Genomic DNA, 20,205 nt, shown 5'->3' on the forward strand with positions numbered 1-20,205 from the left:
CCTCCTTTTCACCGAGCTGAGCCCTGGTGCTGTGTCTGCCATGAAACCCAACAATCGTACACCCACTGGATGCATGAGGGGAATTTCATTGCTGCAACCTCAGGCACAGTACCAGGATCTCAGGTGACATGACTTTGCTGTGAATAATCAATAGGTATAGGTTTTTTTTTATTTTTATTTCTTTTGCCATAGTTCATGACCAGGGAAAGAGCAAAGGAAGCACAAAATGTAATTAGTGCCTGTGTGTCTTCTGCCTCAGGACATTTTGAATCTTACAACTGATCTATATTCAAGAAATATTGCGTTAAAATGGCATTCTCATTGAATTTTCTATGTCATTCAAAAATAAGATGGTAGAACAGCTCTGAATCACACTATTTCTCAGACTTTGTGATGTGAATACAGAAAATAGCTCTCTCCCCCCATTTCTTTTCAAAGATTTAACCACCTGCAATAGCAAGAGGTGACCTTTCCGCACCACCTTTAAACCTACTAATCAGGACAAATGACCCAACATAATTACAGGCAAACAAGAGCTTGCCAAATGCCAAGCTGAAAATATTTGTTGTGATTACTTTTCCTCAGTTTTTGTGGCTTGTCTACAGCTCACAACTTTGTAACTCTCCCAGTTTAAGTAAAAAATTAGTGTGCTTTCATGACCATTTTATACATTTGTCCACACCTCCATCAGCCCCTCCTGCCTCTCCACCATGTCCTTGCCCAGCACCCCTTACCTGGTTTCTGCCTGTAACATGATGTGGAGATGTTGGTATGAATGAACCCTGGACATCTCATATATTTCAGCAACTTCCCTTCACATTTTTCTTGAGAAAAATACTCCAAATTTGTTTTTTTTCCTGAAGAATTGGAACTGGTTTTGTATTTTTTGTATTTAATTCCTCAAGGAAGAAATGTTCTCAGATCTTAATAAGATTATCATAATAAGAGTGTAAAATAGGTCACTGTGTATACGAGAGGTACAATATACAATACAATAGAGGTATATTGCCTCCTCTGGAGAAAACAGAGTATGATTTATAGGTGGGAAATATGTCCTGTGTAAGTAATTACAGACCAAAATGCTAAGATGCGTAGGGGCTTCTATCACTTGTGTTCCCTTTCAGAAGCTCTTATTTCAAAGCTGAAGAATATTGTGGGTCGTCTGGTGCACAGCGTGAACCTGACACTCCTCTGGCACATGTCCTGTGAAGCCAGGCATTTGGAAATGCTTGCTGTGTCCTTCATATGTTATGTTTGGACGTCTCTTCTGAAAATCAGACATGGTTATCCCTAACTCTGCAGCTTTCTTTGCTGAGCTGGAGGGACTATAAGTGCCATAGTAAATCTCAGACTTCTTTTAAAAAGAAGTAACTGCCTTTTGCCTTGTGTATGTAGCACTTTTCCTGAATGTTTTTTTCCCTGGAAGTCCTAAGGTTTAGTCACGTAGTGGGGGCAGCTGGTGGGACTTTGGAAAGGCTGCATCACCCAGGTGCCACCAGAGGCCTGAGAGCTGCTCTAGCAACGCACAGGGAGAAATGAATAAATGCCAGCCTGCTCCAGTGATGTTTTCTGCTTTTTCATAAAGCATCTCAGTGAGCTTCATGAGCCATGAAATGCCTTTTGGCACTATAACTGTTAGGAGTTAACTATTGACATTGGTAAAAAAATAAATAAATAAATAAAAATTGTTCTTTATTCTGTATATTTTACCTCCTGAGCGACTGATTAGTTTTGAAGACTGCCTGTCATCCAGACGGAGGCAGGAGCATTGCCATCACACTTTGTGGCCACGCTGGCAGGCAGCTGGGCTGAGCAATCTGTGAGCAATGTCTGGACTGAAACTCCTGAGTACAGTTATCTGCTGCAAAAGCTCAGGGACAGCAGATGTGCTAGAGGAAGGCACAGCACCTTTCAATTGATTCACAGCCCGAGCAGGAAGGCAAATTGGGTCTCATAATGTGGCCGCCACTGATCACTAAGCCAGCAGAGTATTCCCCAGAAACCAGAACAGAAAATATATGCAATGAGTAGAAAGAGATGGGGCTTCACATCACAGCAACTGGGGAATGGCTGGCAACAGGTACGAATGTTTTGCTGCTACAGGAGGAGGCAGAAAAGCTGGGGAAGCTCGGTAACCTCAGAGCTATGGACAAGGGGAATGAGATCGGTGTTAACAAGTGAAGGAGATGAACACAAATTAACCTGGTGTCCTGCAGTAACTGGAGCATGGGGGACATTTTATGCTGGTTTGTGATACAGAAATAAAGCTTAGTTTAGGGGCTGTGAAGAATCACCTGGAAGGAAGAGAAAAGAGGAACCATATGGGTTTGCCACTTGCAGAGGACGGGGAGTATTTGGCAACGAATCCTTGGTGGCCATGCCTTGAAGGCTCCCTTGGCAGCTGAGATAGGGTCAGGGCCAATGTGAAGCATTAGATAAACTCCATAATGAGTAATGGAAATTAGAAATAGCAAAAATATGGCTTGCTTCATCCCTGTTTGAACACCTACATTACTCCTAACCAGCCAGGAGTTTACTAGGGCACTTTAAAGTCATTTTAGTAGGTCAGCTCATCACCAGAATCTGCTTATGCCCAAAACATGTGAAATTACTTCCTGACAGCCAGCAAACAAGAAGCAGACAGCAGCAAGACACGTCAGCAGCAGCATAAGGGCAGATCAACCAGGCAGAAGACTCCATAAAGTGCATTTTGCTGCACTATGTCTGGGTTCAAGCACCAAAGAAGCTTCTCCTTGCAGTAGCAATGGTGCTGCATGGCCCAAAGCTTCCCAAAAGAGTGGTCTGCATGAGGATTTATTTCCAGTCTTCTTCTACTAAACACAACAGATTCTGGCAAGATACCAATCTCACTTGGCAAATGTTTCACTTCAGGGTGAGCCAGTGGTGCAGCCCAGAGCCCACTGCTAGCCTGGGCAATATGGAGATTGTCTACTTCTCTGAAACACCAGCAAGATGCATCTCCCTACAACACCATCAGTGTTTAGAGAGTTCCCAGCCCAGGAAAAAAAAAAAAGACAGCCCACAAAATGTGGGGTTTGGCCACCTCTCACTCAAGGGGCAATGGCACTCGGGTGGTGACAGTCATTGCAAACAGAGCTTCTCCTCTGCCAGTCTCAAGAGCAGGACTTTAAATATATGTTAATGGGTGAAAAGTCTCATTAGTAGAGTTGGTTAGAGCTAGTGTTTATTTCAGAGATAAGTACATTTTTTAAAGTTTTAATTAAAGATGAGTTGTGTCAAGTATGTTTAAAATTTTGTTTGTTTGTTTGTTTTACTCAAGCTAGCATGATTCTAAAAGTACTGTGTTCCTTTAATGATAAAATAAAACATTTCCCAAACACCTGAGAGGAGCAGGGACTCTCTTGACAGACAGCTGGGAGACAATACAAAACAGCAACAAATATTTATTATAAATATTTATTCCACCACTGCCCCAGGCAATACTTTGCAAAGGTTTTCTTCTCATGAAACTATTCAGCTCTCTCAGCTGAGTAGATGTAATGCATTAAAAGCGCTGTTTACACACACTTTCTCCTATTCCTTTGTGGCTTTGAGTACATTACATTTTATTTTTTTGCCAGCTTGTGTACATCTATCTATAAAAGTCTTTCCCTACGTGAGCAAGAAACCAAAGACTACCAAGCAAAGCTGTTAATGCGTTGCACTGTTTCCTTAGCTGTCAAGCCAGGATTTATGTGTTTAATGGGCTCGTTGCTTGTTTTGTCCCACCAAGACCAGTAAGGCAGCAGGTCCCCTTGCAGGGGACACTACTGGGTAACCCCCACAGGGTGTGACATGGTGGGGTGGGACTGGGCCCTCCAGGGCTCCCTGGATGAGGCAAAGCCCCTTTTGCTGGCAGAAATGCCCCAAAATGTTTTCTCTCACAACCCACCCATAGCTCTGCCCTCCTCTCCCAGCAAAATGGCAGCAGGCAGAGCAGCCATTTCTTCTGGCCTTTGGCGACAAGGCACAACCAGGTAAGAGCCTGTGCTACAACAGACAACACCACAGACCCAACCATGTTTTCCTCCTGATGTTGTTGAACTGTGTGTTGGTGTCCCAAAACCAGGCTGTTTCATCTCACCCTTTTCTTGTCGTTTCACTGCAGCCGGCCCCAGCGGCAGAGACGGGAAGCCCACGGCGAGGCGCACAAGCAGGGCAGGTAGGCGAAGTTAACGGGGTCGAGCAAGGCCTGGGGGGACGCCAAGCTCCCCTTGTGGAGCCAGAGCTGGATGCCACAGCCATTTTGTGCGGCCCTTTGGCTTCGCACTGCAGTGCTGCGTGATTTGTGTCAGGCGCGGGGCAGTATTTAGGTCACGTATAATCCCCTCTGCCCCCGGTCACTACTGCAACCACCAGTGCCTGCCTGGCATGGCCAGACATCCAACAATTTGGGGCTGTCTGGCCAGGACCAGACAGTGCAGGGAAGCAGCACAGTCCCAAAACCCATCCTCCTTCGGAGCTGCAGAGCCCCAAACCTCCAGTACAACCAGCCTGACTTCCACTGTCACCTCTGGGGCACGTTTCCCTTTTCAGAAGTGAAAAAACTGTAAATTGCATCACTTTGGGGAACAGCCCTCCCCCCAGCTTATTTTTATACTGACCTACCAGACTCAAGACAAATCCAGTTGTTTTACTTGAAAGACATTTTGATTTTTTCTGTACTTCAGTACAGAAGCAAAATTTAAAATAATAATAATAATAATTTGAAGTGGAAAAAAACAACAACACAAATCTTCAGAAAGGAAAATATTTCAAATTTAAGCATGATTTCTGGCAGGACAGAGCATTTTCTTCTTTTCTATATTGATTGTATTTCTGGGTTCTTCACCAAGTTGAAAATGTGAAAGTTTCAAAGGGAGAAAAAAAAAAGAAAACCAAACAATAATAGTGGTTCTTTTTCTTAAAACAAAATAAAAACTATTGCTTTAACAGTTTTATTTTAAATAGACATTGACATTATTTTTTTTCTCACATTTTTCCAAAAATTAAAAAGTAAAATCACTACTCAAGATTAAAATATTTTCTCTTATCAGCTTTTTGCTCATATTGGAGTTTAAAAATTTTCAGAATGAGCCACTGTAATAAAGGTATGGCCAAAAAATTAAGATGAACAAAAATGATCCCCATTATCACAGCCATAGAACCACAGAATCACTAAGGTTGGAAAAGACCTCCAAGATCATCTGGTCCAACCATCCCCCTACCACCAATGTCACCCACTACATGGCATCATGTTCATAGTTCAAAACTGAACAGTCAGTTTCAGTGACAGGAAAATATAAATAAATTAAAAACAACCACAGCCATTAAACATAGGAATAAGGACTGGGAATGCAAAAAGCCCTCTTATATGCTCCCAATAATGCCATTCTTGCTCATATAAAAGGACACGTAAAAAGTTAAGTGACATGTAGTCCTAAAAGATATTCCCCTTATATCTCCAATTAAACTATTTTTAGGAAGGTTAATTATTTTTTTTTTTCCAATTAAACTATATTTAGGAAGGTTACAAATGTGGCTGACAAAGGCCAAAGTGCTGATATGGTAGAGTTAGGTGCCCATGAAGTATATGGTGAAGACTCAGGAGATATGGCTAAAACTTACCACTAGATAGTATGCAAATGAATAACATATCCACTGTAAACAGATTAAATACAGGGGAGTTGGTGTCTCAGAATCTCGTTGCAGATGTAAGACTATTTCTGAGCAAGCAGTTTAAAATAGAAATGTGAAGAAATGTATTATCATCTGCTGTTATTCAGTATCTTTAGTAGCTGATAAAACCCATGAAATGATTGCTAGTCAAGGTTACGAAGAACACAAAACAGTGGAGAGGCAAATAGTTGTAGGATTGGTCAGTCATCCCAAATTACCTAAGCTATAGACAATTTGGGCAATATGCCGAATGCATGTGCCTGGACGTGAGGTTGTTAGGCATGAAATGTGTAGGTCCCCCAGGATGAGGAGGTATGCACTGTGGAAGGAAGCTGCCCATGAAATGCATCATGTATGAGCACAAATAAAAGTGGGGGGCAGTGAAGTGTGCTTATCACCTTGTGTGAAACAGGAGGAGAAATGTTCAGTCCCTAAAAGCCAGTGCCATGCTCCTTCCCTCTGCATGGAGCCCTTCTGCATGGCTCTCCAACCCACTGCTCGCCCTTCCCTCTGCTCATGTCAGGGAGAAAAGTGCCTTTCTGAGCACCGATGATCCTCTTGAATGTCAGAGGTCTTGCCAGTGACCTGGTAATAACACTCCCCTGTCTTTTTATTTAACAAAATAAGGGCAAAATAGGGGGAAAATGCCGTGCGAAGAGGCTGAATTAAACAAATTTAAAGTAGAAGCAGGGATCACCTTTTAAAATGCATTAGGGGTAAGCAGTGACTTTAAGAACTCATCAGTGGATGCAGATGAATTTTAACTCCTAGAAATTATTAAATTGAAATTGACCAGGTCTCAAAAAAGCTCAGGGCTTCAGGGAGGAGTCACTGGTAACACCTCTGGTCCCTGTTAGGAGATTGTTGTGTTGGTTTCTTGGGGTACAACTGCCTATGAGAAGTACAGCATGGTTAGGCAATCTCATTTGGGATGAGCTTTATCACAGGAAAATATTCCCTGCCAACTTTCTTTGTTTTTCTGGGTTTGTTTAATCTATTGCTGACGTGTCTTCTGCGTAGTCAGACAAGTGCCTCTTGGAACATAGCATCTTTTCTCAAGCTAAGGAACAGCCAAGCCTTCCCTCTGGAGCTCTCTGTGAGCTCTCTGCTGCTGTGTGGCTGCTGGGAGCGCAGGAAGGCTCCTCACACGACTGGGCAGCAGAAAAGGTGCTGCAGCTTCTGTCCCAGCCAAAGGTCTGAGGAGCCAAATACAGCTTTTCAACCCCAGAAGTGGATTTGGAAGAGGAGCAGAGCACCCTCTGCTCACTGTTGAATGCAGCTCTAGCAGCTTCCGCAAGGACCATCCTAGACTCTAGTCTTTAATGCTTCTTTTTATCTCTGTTGGAAATCTGGAGCAGGAGCTAATCATTTTATCCCCAGTTAGGGGACGGCCTGCCTCCTGGCCTGGTTCCCAGCCTATCTCCATTTTGTTCCTGGGCAACGGCCAGTAGCTTATTTTATATATTGTTTCCCTAATTCCTGGCCTGTCAGAAATCACTGTCAGAAAACTTCCTCCTTGCTTTTCATTTCCCCACTTAACCACACGCGCACTACTTCTCCAGCCCATACACGTGAGTGATTGTATCCAAACTGTGTGATAAGCCCAGCCGATTTCACAGACACAAACCAAATGTCCTCGCAGGGTGCCAGAGCTACCACAGGTGCCCAAGCATTCTGTGTTGGTTTTGGGGACGTTTTGTGATCACAGTTTTGTGAACTACTGCAAGCACTCGCCTGGCTGTAGCTTAAGGGGTAAATGAACCCAGGCAGGTTCTGGTTTTAGGACTGAAGTGGGTGTGTGCTTCTCACAGGCACCATGCTTGACTTGCTACCTGTGTTTCTCTCTTCCCAGTAGCCCAATCCTGAAACGAAGCCCTGACATCACCAAATCTCCGCTGACAAAGTCAGAACAGCTGCTGCGAATAGACGACCATGACTTCAGCATGAGACCAGGTTTTGGAGGTATGACACCTGCACGTTTGTCATTGTTCCTATTTTACACCAGCACTTCTTTTTTAGCATGTAGTCAGGCCAACAAGCAGGCTGACAAGCAGAGCCTTTTCCGTCTCTAACTTTTATTTTTGTTGTGAATTCATGACATGCTCAAGGGGACAGATGTACAGGAAAATAGCCATCTTCCTTGGATGAACAAATAGCTTAGCTGAATTAATGGAAGTGTAGTTAGAGGCAATTTAATATTCCTGGTATTCAGAGACACGTTCTTCTGACAAAATCTACAAATACACCTTACATGTGTTCCTGGATGACAGGGAAATTCTACAAACCTGGCTTCCTATGGCAATTTGTATGCACAACCAAATGAGGTGCCATGCTTGCTGACCTGGCTATGTCATTTATAACACAAAATAGAACATTTTGACCGCTGTGTGTTAATGCTTGCTCACAGTGTTGTGGCTGTGCTGTACAGAAAGCTAAGCTTTCAGGGAAAAAGGATGAGGGGGAACATGCTTTCTTTCAGCCTGTGGATTAGAGAATGTTGTAATTTATCTACCCTTTCTGGCTGACAGATGGTCATTCAAATCCAGGCTACCATTATATACTCTGATGGAAGAAGGTTTTATTGCTAAATGCTCAATATACCAAACACTAACACGTTCAATTAATTTAAAAAGGTTTCAGTTTCATAGCAGTCCACTAATGTGAGTATTATTTATCTTGACAGATCTCCTGTACTGTAATTGCCAGAGGTATGTGGGGGGCTAGTCCAAGCCTGGAGGAGGGAAACACGAGGTCACAGCCAGACATCTCTCCTCCTGGGAGCCCCAGGTTCAGTGCACACACCTGTGTGCTGTAAAGCAGCCCTGTCCATCACCCTGTTTTTTCCACAGCTAAGCACTGAGTGGTGTGAAAGCCAAGTACACAGAGCAGTTCTCAGGGGTGGCATTAGCCTGAGAGGGGAGCAGAGGATGTGAGGGAAAAATTGGAGTAACTCTCCCACATCCCCTTAGCTGTGCCATTGCTGCTCTCTGTGTGAATGGGAGCTCTGCAGGGCATCCCTCTGGTGAGCTCTAGCCTTTAGCACTAGAGACATTACTCTGAAATTTTGAAGGAATATAGGATGTAGCAGTAAAAGAAGTAGGTCAGACTCATTGCTGATTTTGATTGTTATTAGTTATTTGTTATGAATTCCAATCGTTTCTACTTGTAATTAGTTTTCCGTTGTTTCTTTATCAGACTGGACATCTGATTTAATTTCTAAGATGTGAGAGGCTGAGGACTACTTTTTCTCACCAAGTTTATACTTTCTCAATTCTCGTTTTCTTTCCAGGCCCTGCAATTCCTGTTGGGGTGGATGTCCAGGTTGAAAGTCTGGACAGCATTTCTGAGGTGGATATGGTAAGTGTCACAGAAGGGCTGAGGCTGGATGGGACAGACGGAGACCATTTAGCCCAAACTTCTGCTGAGAGCAGGGTCAGATAGAGTGGGCTTTTTGAGGCTCTGCCTGTTGGGCTTGAATGCCTCCAAGGATGGAGACTCTGCTGCCTCCTGGACACATTATTTGACTTGAATTTGCCAACAATTACTTCCACTGACTCAAGCTATCATTTCATCCCTCTAAATGTCTTGAAGCAGAAGGCATAAAAGCTAATCTGACATTTTCTTTTCTCTAAGACAAAATGATGTAACACTGCCAGAATTGCCCCCAAAGGATTTGGATTTTTACATTTTCTTACAAAGTCAAAGCATATAAAAGCTCTGAGGAGACTAATTAATGTGTTAGGTTTAGGGCACTTTGATACACTGCAGATGAGCTTTCACGTTGACCATGCTCTGAAGTGGTCAGGGCCCAGCTCGCTCCCAGCCAGAAGCCATACAGACATCCTAAAATCTGCACTGGTTCAGACCGGTAAGTTCTGCTTTCAGCAGAATGGGCAACAGCATAGAAAAATTCATGAGAGTGTCTCTCTCATGTGGCAGCACCACCATGAGAACAGAAATACCCATTTCAGCGTCTCCTCACATCAAAAGAACGGTTACCCCTTTCAACAAGTTACCCATCTCACTGGGAAATGTGTGCTCATAAGAGGGCCGGAGTTTTCAGAGAACAGAATTTTCTCCAGAACCTGCCTTAGGCTCATTAGCAGTTGTGTCACCCCTGCTGTGTGCTGGGGACCAGCGTAAGGCTTTGTCAGTCTGTCCTGAATCTTCATGCTGATGCTAAAGCAGCATTTCAGGGGCATGCAGGACTGATGCTGGCACTCTACACAGGTTAAATCCACAACAACAACAAAAATCACCTTTTTTTTTTTTTAAGCATTATGATTTTGAGGTACTTCTCTGTTTGTTGAATACTGTTCCTGCCCCTCATGTACCATCAGGCTGCAACTCGCAGCAACATGGGGAAAGTGCTGTGTATCACATTGGGTTTAGAAAAATCATTCAGGGTCAGCCTGGGCTATTGACTAAATAATGACGGAAAATACGTTTTATTGCCAGAATCGATTATTTTTAACTCGTGCAGCTTTATTTAAGAGACTATGGTAATATATTACATTACGCTCTAAGCTAGCATGCTTATGTGCAAACTTGTGTTTGAGTTTATCATCAGATACATGAGGGGTTCCCTTGAAATAAGTAAAAAAGCAAACCCAAACCCTCAGGAACAGCGCTTTGTACTGTGCCGTGTGTACCAGAGAAGAGAAATCATTGCTATGCTGATAAGGCATAAGCTGTGACACGAACCTGTTTGTTGCAGGACTTCACCATGACGCTCTACCTGAGACACTACTGGAAAGACGAGAGGCTGTCCTTCCCCAGCACCAACAACCAGAGCATGACGTTTGACGGCCGGCTGGTGAAGAAGATCTGGGTCCCTGACATGTTCTTTGTGCACTCCAAGCGCTCCTTCATCCACGACACCACCACGGACAACGTCATGCTGCGGGTCCAGCCAGATGGGAAGGTACTTTATAGCCTCAGGTAAAACTGCACTCGGTCAGTGTGAGCTATTAGTGGTGTGGAATGGAGAGTGCTTTAATCGATTCCCGTATTTCATTTTTGCATGACTTCACACTAAAAAAAATTACAAGTCTGAATGCATTGGCTAGCCACCAACATCAGGAAGAACAGGCCCCATCCTTCATCACAAGAAAAAATGCTCATGTACCACAGGGAGGACAACTGGCCATGGCAAGAAGCCAGCTTCTGTGCCAACATTGCTGGTTCCTGCCACAGGCATCCCTTCACCTTCACTCTGTAACAGTCTCTGGGCCTAGCAAAATGTGTAATTACTATTCTTACAGATAATTATGAAGAAGTATAAATCATACTTTTTCCCCCAGGGCTCGGTACTGGGGCCGGTCCTCTTTAATATCTTCATCAATGATCTGGACGAGGGCATTGAGTGCACCCTCAGTAAGTTTGCAGATGACACCAAGCTAGGTGCGTGTCGATCTGCTCGAGGGTAGGAAAGCTCTGCAGGAGGATCTGGATAGGCTGCACCGATGGGCTGAGGTCAACTGCATGAAGATCAACAAGGCCAAGTGCCGGGTCCTGCACCTGGGGTGCAATAACCCCAAGCAGAGCTACAGGCTGGGAGATGAGTGGTTGGAGAGCAGCCAGGCAGAGAAGGACCTGGGAGTGATGGTGGACAGTCGGCTGAATATGAGCCAGCAGTGTGCTCAGGTGGCCAAGAAGGCCAACGGCATCCTGGCTTGTATCAGAAACAGTGTGACCAGCAGGGCTAGGGAGGTGATCGTCCCCCTGTACTCGGCTCTGGTGAGGCCGCACCTCGAGTACTGTGTTCAGTTTTGGGCCCCTCGCTACAAGAAGGACATCGAGGTGCTTGAGCGGGTCCAAAGAAGGGCGACGAAGCTGGTGAGGGGCCTGGAGAACAAGTCCTACGAGGAGCGGCTGAAGGAGCTGGGCTTGTTCAGCCTGGAGAAGAGGAGGCTCAGGGGCGACCTTATCGCTCTCTACAGGTACCTTAAAGGAGGCTGTAGAGAGGTGGGGGTTGGCCTGTTCTCCCACGTGCCTGGTGACAGGACGAGGGAGAATGGGCTTAAGTTGCGCCAGGGGAGTTTTAGGTTGGATGTTACGAAGAACTTCTTTACTGAAAGGGTTGTTAGACATTGGAACAGGCTGCCCAGGGAGGTGGTGGAGTCACCATCCCTGGAAGTCTGTAAAAGACGTTTAGATGTAGAGCTTAGGGATATGGTTTAGTGGGGACTGTTAGTGTTAGGTCAGAGGTTGGACTCGATGATCTTGAGGTCTCTTCCAACCTAGAAATTCTGTGATTCTGTGATTCTGTGATACTGAACACAGGTTTAGCTTTATGATAAGCAGCAAAACACAGTGTCCTTCAGCACATGCAGTGACAAGTTCCCTTCCCTTCCCTTCCCTTCCCTTCCCTTCCCTTCCCTTCCCTTCCCTTCCCTTCCCTTCCCTTCCCTTCCCTTCCCTTCCCTTCCCTTCCCTTCCCTTCCCTTCCCTTCCCTTCCCTTCCCTTCCCTTCCCTTCCCTTCCCTTCCCTTCCCTTCCCTTCCCTTCCCTTCCCTTCCCTTCCCTTCCCTTCCCTTCCCTTCCCTTCCCTTCCCTTCCCTTCCCTTTTTTCCACAGCACTGATCTCAAGTTTCAAACACAAAACAGATGTCTCAGTAAAGAGCTGAACATTGCTGACCATAAGTCTGAAGAGTATTAAAACAGGATTTTTTTCTTTCTAACTGTTACTTTCACGCTTGGAGGCGCTAAGTGAGGAGCATCTGTCCATCTCCAGAAGAAACTGAAATCAGTACTGCAGCTTTTCCTGTCTGCAGCTCCATTCAGTTAGAAAACAAGTACTGCCAAATGGCCCATAAAAACCCACGAGAGAGCAAATTGCTGTACAACAGTCTGATGCAAGACTGTCATCATCAGCTCCATAGCAAAGAAACAGCAAAATATGTGATAAATAAACCAAACAGCAGCTAGATAGCATATTCTGAAGGATGAAAAAGGAAGGAAAATCTGGCTGAGAGGGGGGTCAGGAGCACCAAGATGCATGGAGTTAACTTCAGCTAATGATAAGGCTGCAGAACATGCTGCTTGGGATGGTTGTGGAGGCCCTTAAGGGCATGTTAGACAACATCCTTCATGAAGGGCAGAGCTGAGCCTCATCTCCTCAGCCTACCAAGGCATCTTTCCTTTTATGAAAGGAAACACTACACGAAATTGCCAGGCCTGAGGGTATTGGTGTGACAGGAATTTTCTTGTTCTATGATATTTTTTATCATACTGTTTACTGCGAGTCACAGCCTGGGCAGTGTCAGCCTTCTCGTTATTAAAGCTTTTTTCTTCACCCAGCGTGTTTGACTAGGTTCAGGTGCTCCTCAGGCCTTCGAAAAGTTTGCTCAGGTCCTTAGTATGATAACAAAATGATGTAATAAAGCAATGCAACATTCAGCTATACCACACATGCCTATACGCTCTCTCATTTAGCTGCATGATACAAGTCATTGGCACTGAAAGCATTTTATCTGTCTGACAAAGATGCAAAAAGAATATCAAACTACTCAGACGCTGCCACACACAGACTTGTGCTTAAGCAGATCGCTTATAACCGCCCTGCACAAAACAACAGCACTTTAATTTATTCGGTTGTGACTGCACGTTGGAGTGCTTTATGGATGCTGGGGAAGTACGAATACTTAGCAGCAAACAGGTCATTGCTAACCGACTGTATATTTTGTTTTTTCCTTTGGTGTCTGCCTTTTTAAGGTTCTTGCCAGACGTTGTCTTCTGTTTTCTTGGAAAACGCTGTAGACCTCGCTGGCACCTAAGCAACAAATCTGTGCCAAGCAGTTTGACTCTGAGACAAAACACAGATAGGAAAGCAACATCACTGTGAATCCACACACGCAGAAAGACTGCTAACATAAGGGGCTGCATCTTGTTTTTATCGTTCTGTGACAGATGTCTGTCTATCTTTAACCCTGTTATAACTCATTAAGTCTCTCCCCATTACAATTTATGTTTTTCTTTTCGTTTGCTTCCCCGAGTTCCAGCCAGTTGAGTCAAGATTTACGGTAGCTTCCAGTGCAAACACAAAATAATGCCATTAAAAACGACATAATCAGACTGTAGCAAGAGCAGAGCTTTTGATGTACGGAGCAGAGCATGTCAGCCGTCTCGGTTGCTCGCCAGCCCCAGCCCGAAGTCGGGGTACTGCCTGTGCCCTCTGGTGGCTGGCACCCATGGGTGACCACCGGGCTTTCGCTGAGCTGCTGGAAATCGTGGGGCGTGGAGAAACCCACCTGCATCCTTCACACCACTAGGATAGCTTTGATAAACCTAAGTTAGTTTATAATACAAAGCATCTATAGAAAGTACAGATCTCTGCAGAGAGGTATTTGCTGGCAGACAAAAGGGATAAAGTGCACTCTCTGTCCTTTCCCATTTTCATCTCCAATATTTATCTATTATTCCTAGAGTTACAGTAACAGCAATGTGCAACATGGATTTCAGTCGCTTTCCCCTGGACACACAGACGTGTTCCCTGGAGATTGAAAGCTGTAAGTAAAGTGCAGGCACAGGGGAGTCAAGTGCTGCACCCCGTGGTGTATTTAATTATATCAACAAGCAACTGCCACATTCGTGAGAGCTCTAACCAAAGTCAGTGAGCTCCAACACCAAGAAAAATTTCCTGCCTGAATTTTTCCACTAGAATTAGACAGTTTTTGCAACAAAGCAGTGTTTGCAAATGCCAGCTGTGAGTACCATTTTGCCAGTGTCCCTAAAAGCCAGCCAGGCTGCCCTGCTGCCAACCCATCCCCAGAGGGCATCAGGATACTCACCTGTAGGTTGGTGGTGTCCAGAAGCACCCCCCTTGCCCAGGTACCTTCTTGCACCACAGATCTTAAACACATAAATATAAGTGTGTTTATACCTATGTGATAGAAACCCAATTTATCCCCACAGGTGGCTCCTTTGTCCTCTGTCTTTTATACAGAGGCATTTTAAACTTCGAGCTTTTCAGGAGGTTTTTCTTCTTAAGTTTGCAATATGGAATTATAATCTTAATTCTGTTTTAATACGGTTTTTATTACACCTGGGCTGCAGGTGCAGTAGTGGCTGGTTCAGTGCACTGCACTGAGGTTTGCTCTGCTCCCTTAGATGCCTACACTGAAGATGACCTCATGCTCTACTGGAAGAATGGGAATGACTCCCTAAAAACAGATGAGAGGATATCTCTGTCCCAGTTCCTGATCCAGGAGTTTCACACCACCACCAAGCTCGCCTTTTACAGCAGCACAGGTGGGTACCAGAGGGCCTGGCAGAGAGCAGGCCGCGGGGCAGGGCTGAAGGCTCTTGGCCTTGGCTGCGGAGAACTGTCCATGGGGAGGTCCTCGTGGGCCCCACCAGACCTGCCTCTTTTCTGTGCCAAGGTGTCCCCTGCAAGATGTCAGGGATCCCTGACAGAGACGTACATCTTTGTGGTGAGGTAGTCTTGGAAGGCAATACCTCTTCAAGATCATACCAGGCCTTAATTCGAGTCCCTGAGTGTACAGGCTATATTATATTCTCTGAAGGTCTGATCCTGTCGAGATACTTTGATAGTTGATTCAGTGAGGAGTCTGCTTCTGTAAACTGCAACAATCTGTGGTTATTAATTGTTTTCTTAAAAGCAAACGTGGCGCTGCACCCCTGGTACATCACGTTATCTGAAAGTAGCTTGATGCTGGTGTGGTGTGACTTCTGTGTTTCCTTCTCCCTGTCCTACAGGATGGTACAATCGCCTCTACATCAACTTCACCTTGCGCCGTCACATCTTCTTCTTCTTGCTCCAGACCTACTTCCCCGCCACTCTCATGGTCATGCTGTCCTGGGTGTCCTTCTGGATCGATCGCCGAGCAGTTCCTGCCAGAGTCCCTTTAGGTAAAAACATTTTTGGACTCAGCACACCTAAGAGGCAGTTCCATGCAGTTGTGGCCTGGGCCATCAAGACAAAATCACCTGTGCTATGCATGCCCCTGCACTGCCTAGTGGCACAGCTGTGTCACACATTCCTCCCATGCTGGGGACTGGCCTGGGTACCTCTCTCCGTTTGCCCTGCAGTGCCAAGAGAATTGCTTTCCCTGCTCTCACGAGTGTCAGCTGCACCTGGTGCAAATCAGGGAGCAAATGTCACGCTCTTGTCTTATTGCTGTTAGCAGATACATGGGACACAGAGAGCCAAAGTGCCAGTATCCTTCAGAGACTTCAGTGAGCGAGGAGGTGAAAATCGCTATTAGCAGCCCTGAAAAATTTCAGTTTATTGATTTTTTTTCTGGAGGAGAGAGGGTGGAGGTAACATAGCAAGCCAAGCTGCGTTCTTTAACTTGTTAAATAAGATTGCAGTGCAGCATGAGGGGTACAGCATTCCCTCCTGAAGCACCCTTCAGACAGATGAAGCCATATGCCAGAGGAGTCGCCACGGGAGCAGAACTATGTTATGGACTTAGCTCTTCTAAAGAGGAAGCTTTGCCTTTAGCAAAGTGCAATTAGTATATGTGCAGACTTTGAGTCCAAGCTGGCTTCCATTTGTTCCAAGCAACACCTCTCAGGGCTTTATTTATTGTTAAAGCTATGTTCCTCAGTGGAGAGGGAACAGACATAACAGAGACAGCAGTGGGCCACAAGAAACAGCATCCATTGCCTTGAGACATCACTGAAAGGGAACTTAAAGGTTTGGGCCATGGCTTTTTGAGATGTGGGCACTGCCTTGAGCAGAACTTTTAGCACCAAGGTCAATTAAGATGTCAGGAAATTGTAATGGCAGCTGTATTTGTGATGAAAAGTCAAGTTTGATCACGCCTTATGGTCTCTCTGCTGCTGTGTTCCCAGGGATCACCACCGTGCTGACCATGTCCACGATCATCACGGGGGTGAACGCCTCCATGCCCCGTGTTTCCTACATCAAGGCAGTGGACATTTACCTGTGGGTCAGTTTTGTGTTCGTCTTCCTCTCGGTGCTGGAATACGCGGCCGTGAATTACCTGACCACTGTGCAAGAGCGGAAGGAGAGGAAACTCCGGGACAAGGTGAGTTTTTCTATTTCTGATGCAGCATTATGCCACTGAGAAAAAGTGTAGCAAATGTTTGGAAATGTAAAAAAAAAAAGGCTACTACAGTGCGTTGCTCTCGGCTGCCTTGGGAGAATGCAGTGCATGCAAGGAGACAGCAGCAGTGAAGCATTCCTGGTTACAGAGATTTGCTACAGACACCTGACATCCAGGTTCAATCCTCCTTCTTCAGGACCCAAGGGCATTATGTCCCTCAAAGTGTAGCCCTCCACTGGCTGTATAAATGGGAGAGGTTTTAGGTTTGTCCCTTTACATATTTTTTTGTGCATTGAACATCCAAACCTGTGGGTAGCATCACACAGATACCGTGTTTTGGGTTTCAGATAACATGGCAGATTTCCCACATCTATCTCCAAGCAGACTCTAGACTTACACACAATGGTCCAAACTTCCTCCTTCTGCCTTAAACTACAACCACCCAAAATTCAGTCTAAGCTCTTCTCTTCAAAAGGGCCAAGCCTGATACATTCCTCGTTGAAGGTTCCCTCTGCCCTCTTCTCTGCTTCAAAATACAGATCCAACCTTTATTCATGCCCTGGTACATGTGCTTAGGACAAAGGAACTTTTTAACAGACAGCCCTGCTTTCTCTGTGACCGCGTTGTGTCCAGCAGGCATGAAATTACAAGAAAAAAAATTACAAGAAAAAAAAAGGAAAAAGCTGCTGCTCAGCTGCATTATCTCATTCTCCTTTTTGTGTCCCAGCAGCCTCAGTTCCCCAGGCATGTCTCACTTGGTAAGGAGCACTGGGATGCCTGTGAATACCGGGACATAACTCAAAAGCATTCTGCTCTGACCTGTGTCCGCAGCTTCCCTGTGCGTGCAGCCTACCTCAGCCCCGGCCCATGATGATGGACGGCAGCTACAACGACGGCGACGTGGGCGAGCTGGGGCACTACGTGTCCGAGAACGGCGACAAGCAGGACAGGATGATGGTGCAGCTGGCGCTGGGGTCCGAGAGGGGCTCGGGCAGGAGGAAAAACCAGAGATACGTCAGCATGCGGATCGACACTCACGCCATCGACAAGTACTCCAGGATAATATTCCCTGGTGCATACATTCTATTTAATTTGATATACTGGTCGATTTTTTCATAAACATCTGTAACTTCCATAGTCACGGTGTACTGCCATGGTACATGAAGGTACTGTCTCATAGGTGAACAGAAAGAAAATAGAGATTGTTTTAAATTTGAAGGAAGGAATATCACAAATATTGATTTTTTTCAGGATTATATTTTTTTTTTATTAGATGCAACTCATCTGTGGCATAAATAACTGTGCAAGTTTCACATTTCAAATAAATATAGGATATACAATCTAAAACCTTATACTTATTTGAAGCTGTGCTATGTTCCTTCTTGTGCCTCACAGGCCACTGTAAGCTATTTTAAGAAGTGACAGTAATTGCCAGCTGCTTATGTATGGTGCAGGTTCCATTGTGTGCCCCTGAAATCCTAATTCTTTCAGTACTTGAGCACATGCAGACATCTCTGGACTCAGCAGACTTACAACACTCGATGCCGATGAATACAAGGAATATGCAAATGGTTGCGTGTTTTCAGGATGAGGTCAGAAACAGCTACTGCAAACACGAAATGCCCAGTACTGGGAAATGCTTTGGCAAGGTTATTGAGGGCCAAAGCTTGCTTTCAGTGCTTAATGCCTGCCATGCTAGCAGTACTGCACTGACAGAGCCAAGCAGCAGTAGACTTGTGCTATGTCTGAATTGTATTTAAAACAAAGAAGCATTTTGAAGCTGTTTTGGTTAACCTTTTGAAACATAACTTGCAATGTACATTTCCTAAGGAATCTCGCAGTCCGAACAAAAGTTGGACTTTCTGTGATGCCAGCCAAATCCTCCACAGGACCTCTCCTTGGATCTGCTTATTCAGGTCAGTGGGAGTTTTGCTCTTGAGTTTCCTGGGAGAGGAAAAAGATTTCTCTGCAGTGATCCAGCGACAACAACCGGGTGTCTACAAAAAGAATGAAACTACTGTAGGAGAAGCCACTTCTCACATCTCTGAGATAGTCCAGGTGCTACAGGAGAGCTCCGTACAGCCCGAGTGCTGAGACACTGCTGAAGCCTGTGAAGTCTCAACCCTGCTAAAGCCACTGGTGAGTGCACTCACTTCCAGGAAAAGCCTACTCTGTCCAGTTTTAGTAAAAACATAGCAGAAGGGTGCTCAGCAGGTCACAAAAGCAGCTGTAAGGACTTCATGTCAGAATTACTAACATAGCTATGTTAGTAGAAGTAAATTTACCATGATGAAAGCTTTGGAACGAAGTGAAAAGGAGCCTCCACCATGAGACACCTGACTCAAGTCCATCTAACCAGCTCTGCTTTCATGCTGGATGCTTCTCCTGGCACCTCACAGCCCTCCATGCCCTTGGAGGAGGCTCAGTACCTTCCAGGGCAGGAGCAAGAAGACAAGGCTGGCGCTGGGGGCACTCTGCACTGACTTAAGTCTCTACTTGACATCACGGTTCCTGCAAAGCAGCCAGCTGTAATGTAGAAGCAGTAAAATATTTCAGGAAATTACTTCAGGAAAAATAAGAGTTGGTTGAATATAATCAGGGGCCTTTAAAATAATGGGAGTTTTGAAGGTATCTCACAGAAAAACTGGTCTTTCTGTGGGTGTGCTGCTAGGCGTTACCCACCTACGTCTGTACAGCTGACTGCAGCTGCAGGGGTAACAGGACCTCAAACATCCGCAGGCTTTGCACAAGGCTATGAAATTCTGCAGGAACATGTTCTACAGCAACAACGCTATCCCTTACACAGCAGATGCTGTTGTCTTTCATGCGTGTAGCTGCTCCGAGAATAAAACCAAAGCAGTAGTGTCTCCAAAAGGAAAGCGAATCCTCTTACACAGAATCTGCCCTGGACTATCTGATCTGCTACTACAGGCATTATGCTTTTGACACTGACATTGCAGCTGCTTGAACACTGCTGATTGTTGCTTTAATTTCATATGTAAATAAATTTCATGTAAAAAACAAAAACAAAAACAAACAAACACAGCATTTCTTACAACTGCTAAAAATCAAGAAACATGGAAAGTACCTTTGCTGTACGTGTAGCTTACACTCCAACAAAATCACAAAAATTACAGTAATTATAAGACAAAACCAACCACAAGATAGCTTTACTACTGATTTCTACACAGCTTTTTCTTCACATATAGATACCATCTTAGCTTCTTTCTACCGTTTCCTTCTTGTTATTCTCCGGTGAGATTTTTTTTTCACGAGATAATTAAAAATACATATATTTTTTAAACCATAAACAATTTAATCAGATGAAAGTAGAAAGCTCACCATGGCAAAAGCATCAGCAGTGGCCACCCTCCGTTATTCCGATGGCACCTTAGCCCACAAATAGCTCCAAGCTTTCTTGGGGACTGCTTGCACAGGAATGTATTTAGGTCCTCAGTGTTGTAAGAACCCATTTGTCTCCACAGTTATA

The 20,205-nt window shown here is 44.9% G+C and overlaps 1 protein-coding gene across 4 annotated transcripts in view; it reads left to right on the plus strand.

Annotated features, from left to right (window-relative positions):
- The window catches only part of LOC137854495 (gamma-aminobutyric acid receptor subunit rho-1), a 31,263-nt gene extending 11,507 nt beyond the window's left edge, over window positions 1-19,756 (plus strand). For 2 of the 4 annotated variants that reach the window (XM_068677979.1, XM_068677976.1), the window contains exons 2-10: window positions 4,130-4,183; window positions 7,535-7,641; window positions 8,969-9,036; window positions 10,397-10,620; window positions 14,107-14,189; window positions 14,791-14,931; window positions 15,400-15,552; window positions 16,501-16,697; window positions 17,547-19,756. In XM_068677979.1, coding sequence (XP_068534080.1) covers window positions 7,623-7,641; window positions 8,969-9,036; window positions 10,397-10,620; window positions 14,107-14,189; window positions 14,791-14,931; window positions 15,400-15,552; window positions 16,501-16,697; window positions 17,547-17,834 — 1,173 coding nt within the window. In that variant the 5' untranslated portion in view covers window positions 4,130-4,183; window positions 7,535-7,622 and the 3' untranslated portion in view covers window positions 17,835-19,756. Of the gene's footprint in view, window positions 1-4,129; window positions 4,184-7,531; window positions 7,642-8,968; window positions 9,037-10,396; window positions 10,621-14,106; window positions 14,190-14,790; window positions 14,932-15,399; window positions 15,553-16,500; window positions 16,698-17,546 lie in introns of all 4 variants that reach the window. The other 2 variants (XM_068677978.1, XM_068677975.1) reach the window with 1 other exon arrangement.
- Window positions 19,757-20,205: the final 449 nt, after the last annotated feature.

The sequence above is a fragment of the Anas acuta genome, chromosome 3 (assembly GCF_963932015.1).
Source record: "Anas acuta chromosome 3, bAnaAcu1.1, whole genome shotgun sequence".
Taxonomy (NCBI): Eukaryota; Metazoa; Chordata; class Aves; order Anseriformes; family Anatidae; genus Anas; species Anas acuta.